Consider the following 13,331-nt stretch of genomic DNA (forward strand, 5'->3'; position numbering starts at 1 on the left):
CATCAATTGTTCTGTGGATTGGCTTCACAGGACGTAGGTGTTCAGAGTGACACTTTGAGATTTTAGTTCAGTGACATGTATTTATAATTGTGAAATGTGTAATGAGTTTCCGAGACATTATTCCTAATTTTCATCAGCAAAGAATGCAGATTCTCATACCAAATAGATAGGAGGAAGTAAATGTCTTACTACAAACAATTTTTTAAGAAAAATCCTCTTTTGACTGGTTAAACTAAAAGGTTTTTACTGCAAAGAATTGTCCATCATGCATATCTTTTTGTCACTGTTCCTTACTTTTTATCTGCAATTGCTGCAGAATAATTGCATTTCATTTTATTGCAGTGCAGTTGAAAAATTCATTATGCATTGACTGGAATGTGCATTTCCATTGGTGTGTAATGTAATGCAGTGGTAACCATTGTACTGTTTGATGAGGATGTTAATTCATGAAAAGGTTTCTATCTGGTTATATAAAGTCACATCAAATTATTGAACTGCATGCCTTAAGAAATTTTACATAAAAATGCAAGTAAGACACATTAGTGAATCCTGACTATATACACAAATGGTCTTTGTTTTTGTGCATATTATGGATCACTGGGTTCTCTGTTTTGCTGACTCATATACCATACAACAATTAGCAGTAAATTGCAGTGCTGTCCAGTAATTATAATCTAGGTTCTCACTGTTGAAGTCACAGTGACAGGAAGGATCATTGTAATTTTCAGCTTATTCTGCTGAAATAATCTTTAGAAAGGGTTTTACTTTAGAGAAATTATATATTAAAGATATGTCCTGTAGGTTCCAGGAGGAGTGCACAAAGGAAAAAGTCTCTGAGGAATGAAAGCAAAATTTAAAGAAAATACAAAGATAAAATTTTAAAATAAAATGTATTATCCTAAGGAGGTTAATTTCTTTGTGTTTTCAAGTTTGACAGTCTAAGCAGTGTAGTACTACCATCTGCTTTCTCCACTAGATAAGATATTTATAAAAACTCAAAGGATATGGCAGTGAGCTGTAGGAGACTATATAATCACTGAGGAATAAGAACTCAAGTCCAAGAAAAGTGTTATAGAAGGCATAACAAGTTACAGTTACACCAAGTGCTGTAATTAATGATCATAGTCTTTAGTCTAAACAGCTTTTTACCTCTCTTTAATTTCTAGCCATTGTAGGATAGGATGACTAGACTTCGAAAATGAAACCTCTTGCTTAGTAGATTACTATCTAGGCATCAGAAGCCCAAATCCATTGCAGTGTTGTTACTTGGAGGAGCTGTGTTATCTGAGATGTTATGAGAGTGTAAACAATGGGAAAATGTAGAAAATAATGATGTGTTGTTAGTTAAATATATATTTCACTTATTTTATAGAAACTTTAATGAAAGACCTTGATGTAATAACAATTCCTAGTAAAGATGTTGTGATGGTACATGAACCAAAGCAAAAGGTGGATTTAACAAGGTACCTAGAAAACCAAACTTTTCGTTTTGATTATGCCTTTGATGACACGGCTCCTAATGAAATGGTTTACAGGTACGTGTATATGCTTTTTTTTGGTGAATCTTTTTTCTCATGTTTTTTCCATACTAATAACTGTTACACTTACATTGGTTTTAGACTTTATTCCTATTCTCTGTGTGACCAGATGGTATGTGGCTACCTCCATTCTTTTACCTGTTTACTTTTGTTTTAACTCTTTATGCCTAATTTTTCACCTGCAATGTAATTTCCACCTCTGTTGACCTCATTCCTACTCCCAGTCCTCCTCCAAGCCCTGCTGCATTCCAGGCTCTAGCAAGCATTGCCTGCTTCCTCAGCTTCTGATTACTTGAGCTACGTAATCAGTTCTCCATTTGCTTCTAGGTTATTGTCTTATTAGTGTGTGTGCAGCACCTGAGAAACCTGAGTCATGGCTTTTGGTCATCAGGAAAACTGGTGGAAAAGGAGACCCCATGCACCAAAGAGCTTGCAGCCTGAATACAGGATAATTAAGAGATAGATATGAGACAAAAATTAAGAGATAAATAAATTAAGATATAATTAAGAGACAAATCAGTACAGGGTGAGAAAAGAGTACAAATAAAGCGAGAGAGTGTATATTGCAGTATTGCTGAGATACCTGAGCTAGCTTAGCTTCTGGAAGCAATCTGGCTGATGTAATGTGGAAGTGTATAGAGTTAAGTTATCTTGCTGAAAATGCCAAATCTTTCTAATTTAAAAACAAACAGCAGCAAAGATGCATATCCTCTCTTAGACCAAAGATATTTGTATCTCCATTTTGTTCTTTGCTCCTCTGTTTCAGTTCCACTGTTGGTACAGAATAATTCACACAGCATTTTTAAAAGCATGTTTAGAAGTAGCAATTTCCTTGAACAAGTCACTAAATGAAGTAGATACAGTAGTGGGCAAGGTTAGTCACTGACATAATATTGATCAGAATCTTAGTATGCATCTAAATAACTATGAAACTTTTTGCAGGAAATGCTGATATTAAAAAAGAGTTTGGTGAAGATAGAATTTTTCTTATGCTTGGGAAGTGCTTCCCATAGTCTTAAAAAGTATTGACAGAGAAATATCCTATTTCTTGGTTTTAATCCACAACTAAGAAGTCAAAGTTAGGATCATGCCCTGATTCATAGTGGATAGCAAAAGAACTCTTAAAAGATTGTGAAATAAAAACTTCTATCTTATACTTGTTAGAGAAGGGGGTGAAAGGAAAATCTTATAAAACTAATACTAACAAATGAGTTGTAAACAGGAAAGCTGTGTCCTTGGAGATTTCTGTCTTTGCTGGTTGTCTGCTGGTAGCATCTTTCCTTTCCTTGATACTGAAGAGCTGTGGGAGAGCCAGCTGGTTGATGATGCATGAAGTAATTATCTTGCTTGACAATCCATTCTTCTAATTTCCCTCCTTCCTTTATTTATCTGTGTGAACATGGTATTTAATGTGAGAGGTGGTTTTGGTATACAATGTTGTTGTGTTTTTGTACTTAGTTTTTTCAGAATTTTTGTTAGCTATGTAATACATTAATGGCAAAACAAGAATTTATTATTGTATTCAACCTGAAACAGTAGATCTCTACTCTTTCTCCTTCTCCTTCATATAGCACAATAATGATCATTACTTGAAGGGCAATCTATTTGAAGGTCTTCCATTATAACAGAAATAAGAGCAAGATAGGTGTCATGTGCTCTCATCAGGGCCTCAGGGTCATACTGAAGGAAAAAAATATTGTGTCAAGATGCTCCATTTTTCTCCAATATGCTAAATTTACTGTATGCTGAAAAAATGTTCAGTCCAAGGTAGAAAAGTACTACTCTGTTATTATTACGTCTACTACTATTATTATTACCATTATTGCTACTATTACTATTTTGCTTAACCTGTATTTTAAGTATTTTTACTCCACGAACCACAACACAGAGTTGCAAATCTTTGTTACTATTAAAAAACACTCACTAGTTGGAATGGATATGCCATATAAGTTTTAAAGGAGAACCAGTTCAGGTTTCTGAAACACTAAGGTTGCAAATAAAAGTTCTAGTAAAAGTAAAGTTGGGCTCTTTTACAATAGTCTCATTTGCAGTTGTGTAATCCTTTATGAATACATTTTAAGATAGATTTGTAATTTTTTCTTACTTGAAAATAGATTCATTTAAGTCCCTTTTTAATAAATCAGCAAAGTAAACAGTTTCAAATTCAGTCAAACAGAAGTAATTGAGTGTACTTCTAAGGTGGATAGACTTTGTGAAGTCTTTTCAATTTTTATATATAGAAAGAACAAACATCAAAATATGGGAATACCCTGTTGAGAAGACAGAAGACATATACTTAGAAAAAGCAAAGAAAGAAAGACTAAGGCTGTTCAGGAATCATTTGGTGTATTGATGAAAATTCATGATTCAGCTAGATCTAGATTCTTTACATAACCCTGGGTTGCTGCTGAATGGCTCAGTCTTGCCCATATTATTTTTGTAAGTGATCTTGTGTTTGAAAACAAAATGAAGGAAGGTTGTAGCATCTCAGTGTTTCTGTAATTATTTTTTTCTTTGTTGGTCACTACAAGGTTATTTATTTGTAAACAACTGGAAAAAGGTTAGAAATTATTTTGCAGAGATTCATCTCCATATGTAATCCTCCATTAATTTACCCTTTGCTTTTGGAGTTTATAACGAAAAAATGGTATAAGCAGCTGAAGTAGGAACAATAGTTCTGTGTGTCTTAAAATAAAATTAATTATATGAAAAAATAAATGATACTTCAGATAATACTTTTGACACAGCAGATAGTACCTGACAGATAAGTAGATTTTTTTCATTCTTAAGAGCTTGAGTATCCATTATCTTGAGCCCTTTCTTAATGTATGCATGTTCTCAAAAAATCAGATGTGCAATGTTGTTTTGGCCTCTTGTCTTTCAAATTTAATCTTGGAATTTGATTTGGGGAGGAAAAAAAACTACGGCAGAAATTTACTATTGACAAAATTCCTATCTGCTACACTGTCCTGCTTTAGTATCTTCTTATTCTGTCATGTTGAAGGAGCTCCAGACTCTGTTTAGTAAAGTGTGGAGTGTTGGATCATTAAAACAAGGAAATAATTGTTTTAGGGTTTAAAGAAGGATTATATTGTTGTAAAACTAATGAGAGAGACCTTGTAGCTTGAGATAGTTTGGAAAATTTGAATACCTTAGAGCTGGTATTACTTCAAAAATTAGAGTATAAATGTCCTTTGACCTGTCAAAATAGAGAATCAATTTTGTCACTTCTGGCCTTAGCATTTTAATCTTCCTTGGGGTAGTGGCGTCTTAAAGTACTCCAGTTTTCTAAGTAGAGGTTTTTTTTTGCCTTTAAGGTTTACAGCTCGACCCTTAGTGGAAACCATATTTGAAAGGGGAATGGCCACTTGTTTTGCATATGGACAAACAGGCAGTGGGAAAACCCATGTAAGTAGTTCTTCTACAAGTCAGCAATAATCTTTTTTTTACATTACACACTTATATGAGTTCTAATAAATAAGAAATATGTAAAGTATAGTTCTGTGACTTTTATGGTGCTTTTCTTTTTTTCTTTGCTTTTTTTTTTTTTTTTTAATTTAGACTATGGGTGGCGACTTTTCGGGAAAGAACCAAGATTGTTCTAAAGGCATATATGCACTAGCAGGTGAGACTTCATGATCAGTTGGCTTTGGGCAGACAGTTGAGATTAATACATTTTCTACTCTTTGTCATACAAATGTAACAGTTTACTTACTTTGAATTGCAGTGGAGCTTTGGTAGCATCAAAAGTTGTCCTAGATATGTTTCCTTTACACAGTAATGTAAATATAGACTACTTAACAAAAATGCAATAACAGATTGTTTAGGTTTATAATTTTGGGGTCTTCTGCATCTTCCAGTGTAATATGGCAGTTTAGATTTTGTTGTTTTAGGCTTGGTTGACTGACGCTATCTGTCATTCTTGCAAAATATGTGGTGCTGTAAAATAGACTGTTAACACATTAATGAATCATCATTAAATGAAAACACATTATAAGATTTCTTTTTATTCGTGAAATGTATTCACAGCTCGAGATGTCTTTTTAATGCTAAAGATGCCAAACTATAAGAAGTTAGAACTTCAAGTATATGCAACATTTTTTGAGATCTACAGTGGTAAGGTAAGTACCTCTTTTTTTTCTGAGAAAGAAGGAGTTTCTCATACACAAAATCTTGAGCTTGTCACATAAAAGATTTTTCCCTCTTTGTATTAAAAGCTGTATTTCAAGGAATTCTTTACATTTCCTGTCCAATCATGTATTTCCATTGAATGTTTTGCATTATTTGAAATGGAATTCGAAACAGGAATTTTTTTAAAGCTCCTCTTTTAACTGTTCTGTTTTCCTCCTTCCCTAAGGTTTTTGACCTGTTGAACAGGAAGACAAAATTAAGAGTGTTAGAAGATGGTAAACAGCAAGTCCAGGTGGTGGGATTACAGGAGCGAGAAGTCAAATGTGTTGAAGATGTTCTTAAGCTTATTGACGTAGGCAACAGCTGCAGGTATCTTCTATAGCTTACACCAGTTTTTCACTGTATGTTAAAAAATCAGAACAAGAATATTTTGGGGTATCTTTGTAGTGATGCCTTTCCATATGCAAGTGAGTTTTTGATGATGTTGTCTACAAGTAAAGAATCTACCTACATTTTAAATAGACATGTTTAGAGTTTCTCTGTCTCCTAGAGAGAAATAACTGATTGTTCAAGAGGATGTGAATTGCATGTATTATGTAAGGAGCTTACTGACTTAAATTCATATAATTTAAAAACTGGAATGCTGCCAGGTTCTTAATCTGTAAAAGACCTTGATGCATACTGGCAGAGGTTAAGCACAAGTTTTTTTTCCTTTTTTTTTCCCTCCAAGACTTCAGCTTCATTGTTTTTAAATTTAGCCTTGAGCATGGACTGCTAGATGATCAGATAAAAATGCCATCAACATTTTTTGTGTAAGCTCTCTGATAATCTGAAATATGCAAAGATCTGATTTTAAAAGGGAAGCAAAACGTTACTTATCTTCCATTCCCATTCAAAGAGATGGACGAAGAGGCATAATTGTACTATGTATATCTAATTATTAGTGTTGTATGTCTAGCGTCCACAAGAGTGCTAGACATTCTATCAGCATGTAAGAAAATACAGGAAACAGCCCTGAAAACCTGTCATTGTGAGGTTAGTGTTTAACATGTATGATCCTCCACCAGTTAATGTCTTTCTCTGCTCGTCTCTTGTTTAAAGGACATCTGGCCAGACATCTGCAAATGCGCACTCATCTCGAAGCCATGCAGTGTTTCAGATTATTCTCAGAAAGAAAGGGAAATTGCATGGTAAATTTTCTCTGATTGATTTGGCTGGCAATGAAAGAGGAGCAGATACTTCGAGTGCAGATAGGCAGACGCGACTGGAAGGTGCAGAAATTAACAAGAGCCTTTTAGCTCTCAAGGTAACTGATATGTTTCTATTGCTTTGGAGTAGGCGGAAGCCTACATATAATAGCAATTGCAAGCAAAATTAGTGTTTTTGCACGGCTTGTCTACACACTCTATTGATATGACAGGTAAAAAACAATTTATTAATTTTTCCACTATGTGCATGAGGGAACACTTAGTAAGTCCCAAGTAGAAACAATGCAGAAACATTGTGCTGTCAACTTACATGTAGTTTTTGTAAAATAAAATCAAAACACCCCAGCAAAACCAACCAACCAGCCAACTGAAAAACAAAACAAAACCCCTAAACAAACAAGAAAACATCCCAAAAAAACAAGTTCACTAGAAGTCCCAGTGGTTGAATTTGTAGACATTTCTGATACATACCTAAAATAGGAAGGCAAATTACTTACTTTCGTACTCAAGATAGGAAATACTAACAGGTAGTTACTCTTACTGATCTCACTATTTATTTCTTTCTTAAAATAAAAAATAATACTACACTGACAACATATTTACTGCTGTTAATATATTGACTAAAGCAACAGCAGCATGTCCAGAAAAAACTAGCAAATAATTAAGCCTTGAAAGGTGAAATCCATTTTTGTCAACCCTTCTTCATATCGAATTGTCTGATACAGTCACTTTACAGATTTTATACATCCAATCTAGGACATATAAACAGAGCAAATAAATACTACTTAAATACTCATCTGGTTTTTTTTGTTTGATATTTTAAAGTGATTGAAAGAGGCTCAGTCTAAATAGGGGAAGTAATTTTTTGATTTCAAACTGGAGAAACAATAGTTTCTTAGAATTTGTCTCCGGTTTTGATTAGTTTTGCTTAGGTTTACTACTCTCAGCACCAACACTGGTTTTATGTAAAAAATCTGAACCCCAAGATCTGTGTGGTTACCGTTTTATTCCCACTATAAACTGGGGAGAAGACTGGCATCTGACTAAACAGATCTCACAACACACCATAAAATTGTGATGCATAATGTGTCATTACAAAATTCTATGGCATGTTGAAAAATTGGAAGGAGCAGTTCTAAAACTTTGGCCTTTTGATGTTCTGCTTTAACATCAAAGTAGGCAATGCAGGGACCATTGGTTGATGTTACTACTCATTTCCAAATGTAACTGAAGAAAGCTGTTTTGTTTTGAGGGACTGGTTTGAGGTGGTTTTTTTTCAATTTATTTCTTTTGTACTGGATAGTGCTCATACAATATATTCAGTTAATTTTTATATAACTTGTCTTTTTAATTATAGCAAAATGTTCTGCTGCTGCTGTACTAGTGATTTTCATCCAAATTACTTGGGAAAGAGGGAAATAAAAATAAATGGATGTCTTGCAGAGGTCTAAAAGGTGGTGCAAAACCATAAACGTTTCTCAGTGACATCTATGCCATTTTCCATCTATCCCAAAAACATTATACAGCCTTTTCCATTTGTATTCAGAAGCCATGAAATTATTTTCAAGTACTAATTAAACTAATACATTCTGACAAAGTGTTTTTTGTTGATAATCCCAGATTTGCTCTTTCTGTCTGGATATCAGTCTTAGCCTGTTCAGGATTTTGGCACAGGAATTTATTTTTGTAATGTCTCTACATGGGAGTAGTGTTGTCATTTTGTTGTCTGGTTTTCAGAGATGTATTGAAAACTTAATGTACTTTAAAACTCTGCTAGAAATTTAGAAGCTGGTGATGTCCTTCGATAATCTTTTACTAGTAATGAGATAGTCCAATTCTGATTTTTCCAGTGTAAGCAAACTAAAAATCATTATACTAAATTAAAATATCATTTAGAAGCTTGGTGATTGCCATATCAGTAATTCAATATCTGATATGTCTGCAGCTGGTGGATTAGTTGAACTTCTGTAGAATTATTCATATAAGACAAAGGCTATTCCATTTTTTAGTGGAGCTAAAAGCGAAGCTCTAATTTGAAATACAACTGAAGTTTGGTTGGCTGTAGAAGTTCTGAGTGTAGATACTTTCAAAGTGCGCCAAGGAGATCTTGCATCTGAAGAGATGTCTGTTAAGGAAAATGCAGTGTCTGGAATTAACAGGCAAAATATTATGATGACAACAATACAAAAATTTAGAATTAAAATTTCTTTGCATAGGAATAACTTTTTAGACAATATTAGAGCACTGAGTGGACGGAAGTGATGGTTAGATTGGTATCACTGTTGTACTTAGTTCTGCTGTATCTTCTGTAGTAATTTCATAATATTTACGTCTATACAGTATTGCTCACTGAAACCCAGTCAGTTGCAAATATTAGTGTAGTCCCTTGCTTCTGAGCATGGAAGAGACGATCTTATCCCTGTTTCATCACATAAAACAGGGAGTGACCTAATTTTTCCAGTGTCTTCCAATGCTAAGTAGAGAGCTTGCTTCCAGTAGAGAGCTATGCCTTCTTGGTTAGTGACCTGCGGAAGCTTTCAGGAAGTTGGTTTTCTTCTAAGCTGTAAAGAAAGACAGTGGTAAAATCAGAATAAAAGCCACTACTTTTAACTGGTGCATTTAACCCATGTCCCTGCCCATGCTGCTGCTGCTGCTGGCAGAGTTTGTAGCTCATTCAGGCTTTTGTAGCTGATGATCAGGAGTAATTGTAAGCCTGAACATTTCACATCAACACTGTTTAGTTTTGTTGTTGGATACAATAGATGTGAACAATTTGGATGAAACAGTTTTTATGTTTCTAATCCTTTTATTCTTTCCTCTTTACTGAGTTTAATGATAAGTTGGAAGCCTAATGCTTATTGAATCCAAGCTTTTAGCAGTACATTTTAATGTAATTTTTGGGGGAGTACATCAAATATAAGGCATGTATTTTCTGGTTCTGAATTGCATTTTTATTACGTTTTTTTAACCCATGATAAAGAATCTCTTTGTTCTTTCAGGAATGCATTAGAGCCTTAGGCCGGAATAAACCTCACACACCTTTTAGAGCAAGTAAACTTACTCAGGTACTAAGAGATTCATTCATTGGAGAAAACTCACGTACCTGTATGGTAAGTTGATTTGGTTAACTGTTCTAACAATCAAAAAGAGAGAAGACACTGGAAGTTTAGGCTTTTATGTTTAAAAATTGGTTGCGTGCTACTGATAGTGTCTTGGACTTATATTTATTTACTAATTGACATGATATGTGAAGAGGGATTTCAAAAGAGACATTTCTCAATAGTTTAGATTGATTATTAGAAGAAATTTCTTCACTAAAGGAGTTGCCAAGCATTGGAACCAGCTGAGAGATTTGATACACTGCTCAAACATGCTGTTTGAATAAGACATCTTCAACTATGTGGTGCTTTTCAATATGGAATTTTTACAAAATGACGTAGTAAAATCTTGTGATTTTTAACTTACTAAAGGATTCCTGAAATATAATACCTGCCATATGTTTTCCACTTGCTTTCTGATTTATGAATCTGTAAGGAGAATATTTGAGTAAAACTCATTGGCTGGTTTCTATACTTCATTTTTATATGACTTTTCCTTTTATTGTTAATAGATATGTTGCAGTTTTAAAAGGTTCATCTTTAGGGGTGGAGTATTCTCTCTGTGATTTAACTATGGTTTGGAAACTGTTTCTTTCAAATTTGTTAAGAAAAATATTTTGAAAGCTCATAAAATTTTGAAACGTCATAATGTGAACAGTTATGACTAGGATTTGCTTCCTTCAAAAGAAATCCAGATTTTTGCAGTCAGCATAATTTTTTTTTCATTTTATCAGTCATTGCAGTTTTACTGTTCCCGTCTAAATAATTTGAGAAACCATTTAAAGTTTTTTAAGAGTTGCATTGTAGGATAATGAATTGTCATTCGAAAGTTGCAGTGTGACTACATAGAATAATCTCATTTTTTAACCAGTGCTGCTCCTGGACATGTTGCATCCTTCATGTGCCAAAGTCACAGCTGAAGTGGTCAGACACGTCAGCCCTCCAGGGTAGGAGTAGGAACCTGCAGACTTCCATGTCCCAACAGGGCCATTGATCGCACTGTGATGGCTTACAAGCAGCATAGAGATGCTCAAAATAGGAAGAATGATTATTACACATCTTAAAGATGCTCCTGTCCATAAGTAATGCAGCCTTTTCCATCCTTATTTGGAATTAGGAACAAGAAAGTGAGCAACAGAGAGGTCTGAGTCCTCCTGTCCTGCCTAGAATTGGCTGGCTGAGGCCTGAGCAGGCTTATACAGCAAGACTTGTGCACAAGTTTATGTGTCCTGAACAGGGTATTCACACAGACCAAGGCATCTACAGTGGCACTTCCCTAGAGCAGCTGTACCTTATGCTTCTTAAAGTGTTGGAGCAGTCTCCTAGTGTTACAGCAGTGGTAGTAAATAGGTAAAGCAAAAGCCACAATGACAAAGCAAAGGAAAACATGAAATTCATTCACCACTTCCAATTGTCAGGATAGTTCAGCTGTCTCCAGGCTGTATCACATGTAGCAATGGCTTGGGAAGCCAAATGCCATCAATCTAAACATCACTGTCTGTGGCATGCTCTGAACATTAAACTGGTGGAAGAGATGTATGTATTTTTCATGTTATTTGAGTTTGGAAGGGCTTTAGGAAGTTTTAGATTTTTGTTGATTAGCACCCAGAAGAGACATGCGGTGGTGTGATCTCAAATACGCGCTTGTTGTTTTCCTCATTAATTGATATGTACCAGTATTAGAGGTTTAAACTTAGGTTTGTATGATCACATCCACCACATATTTTTCCTTTCTCCCCAGAAGCAGAAATTCTTCTTGGGATGACTACCTCTGCTTTTATACAGGAATGTCAGCAGCAGGATGAAAGAGAAGATGAGGATTATTTAATCACCATCAGTTTCAGTCTCCTGAGTCTATGATGGCACAAAAATGTTAGTGTGTAGGATCACAGAGGTGTTTGTTCTGGGTAGAGCCTTTACAACTGCTTAGGGAAGAGAACAGGTGGAAAAATTGGACTGCTGAGAGAAATTAGGAGAAATAATGATCCCACTTTTCCCAGTCAGTTTTAATTTTTGATGATTTTGGGAAAGGTGGTGCTATCTTCAGAGTAGTTAATTTAACTGGAAAAAGAAAGACCTTAGATTCCAGATAGGTCTTGTGAAAGGTTTGCCATCAAATCCTGTTTACAGATAATTTCTAATGAGAAAAAATATATCTCTACTTAGGAAAATAGTTAAACTCAAGCTTATCTTTACTATTACTAAGTTCAGTTTCTGATGTGGCCAAAATCAGCATAGAATCTCCTTGAACAGAGGAGGGTCTCAAAAGATACATAAAAAATAATTTGGTAATTGTTTATAGGATATATTAGATTTAGGGCCTACCGAGTTATGTATTTCCTTTTTTGAGGAGTGTGTTTTTAAGTTACAATTTCACATTTACACAGCAGATTACCGAGATGGTTGGGGAAATTGTATTTCTGTGAACTCTTGATGTTCATGGTACGGTTAAAAAAATTAAATTGAAGCTTTGACTAGACATCTGTGTCCCTGAGATGTCATTGTATAAGGACACCTGTACATAGCAGACATTTTTTTTTAGAAGATCAGAAATGAAACTGGACATTAAAAATATATATACATTTAAATTTGTCTACCCTTTCATCTGTATAAAGTGATTTGCTAACATGTGGCTTGTTTTCACCAGATTGCTACAATTTCTCCAGGGATGGCATCATGTGAAAACACTCTAAATACATTGAGATATGCAAATAGGTATGAAAAACATTATTTCTTAAAGCTGTACTGGCTGTTGATGACCGACATTTGAAATAATGTTGTTCCATGATGTATGATTATTTTAGCTACTTGAATAATTTAATGGTAGTTGTGTTTCTTAATAAAATCAAAACCAAATTACTGATCCAGGCTCACATTCAATTTAAATTGTCACTTTGTACAACCATTACAAAAGAATCTACTAAAACTGCATCTATGCCATTATCCAGAGATGGATAATGTGTATTGCAAGGTATGTAGGACAGGCTACATTAGTCTTGCCCTTTGAAAGGACCATCTCTTGCATTAGGGATAGCTGGTGTTCATGACAATTCCCTGGAGTGTTGGCTAAATACCTTTCTGTGATGTGATTTTTTTTCCCCATCCTTTTCGTGGAATTGTGTGCAGTTGCCAGTCTGTATTATATATACCTATAAAATTTCATGCTTCCCAAATTCAAGCAAATATCTGAGAACCCTAAGTAAAGGCTTAAAAAGGCAGAAAATCCAACAAGCTTTATGATCGCTGTAGAGAAAATAGCACCTCCAAAGGCAGATGCATCACTTGAGACCTGTAGTGCTGTAAGAAAGTGTTCAACTCTCTCCAGTGAGTGTGAAAGGAGCCGTCACCAACTGCAG

General features: G+C 34.7%; 1 protein-coding gene across 4 annotated transcripts in view; it reads left to right on the forward strand.

Annotated features, from left to right (window-relative positions):
- KIF2A (kinesin family member 2A) overlaps positions 1–13,331 on the forward strand; it is a 44,567-nt gene that overhangs the window by 21,332 nt on the left and 9,904 nt on the right. For all 4 annotated transcript variants that reach the window (XM_030258254.4, XM_030258257.4, XM_030258255.4 and 1 more), the window contains exons 9-16: positions 1,373–1,535; positions 4,856–4,946; positions 5,100–5,163; positions 5,568–5,659; positions 5,896–6,038; positions 6,771–6,975; positions 9,877–9,987; positions 12,623–12,690. In XM_030258254.4, coding sequence (XP_030114114.1) covers positions 1,373–1,535; positions 4,856–4,946; positions 5,100–5,163; positions 5,568–5,659; positions 5,896–6,038; positions 6,771–6,975; positions 9,877–9,987; positions 12,623–12,690 — 937 coding nt within the window. The remainder of the gene's footprint in view (positions 1–1,372; positions 1,536–4,855; positions 4,947–5,099; positions 5,164–5,567; positions 5,660–5,895; positions 6,039–6,770; positions 6,976–9,876; positions 9,988–12,622; positions 12,691–13,331) is intronic.

The sequence above is a fragment of the Taeniopygia guttata genome, chromosome Z (genome assembly GCF_048771995.1).
Source record: "Taeniopygia guttata chromosome Z, bTaeGut7.mat, whole genome shotgun sequence".
NCBI classification, from domain to species: Eukaryota; Metazoa; Chordata; class Aves; order Passeriformes; family Estrildidae; genus Taeniopygia; species Taeniopygia guttata.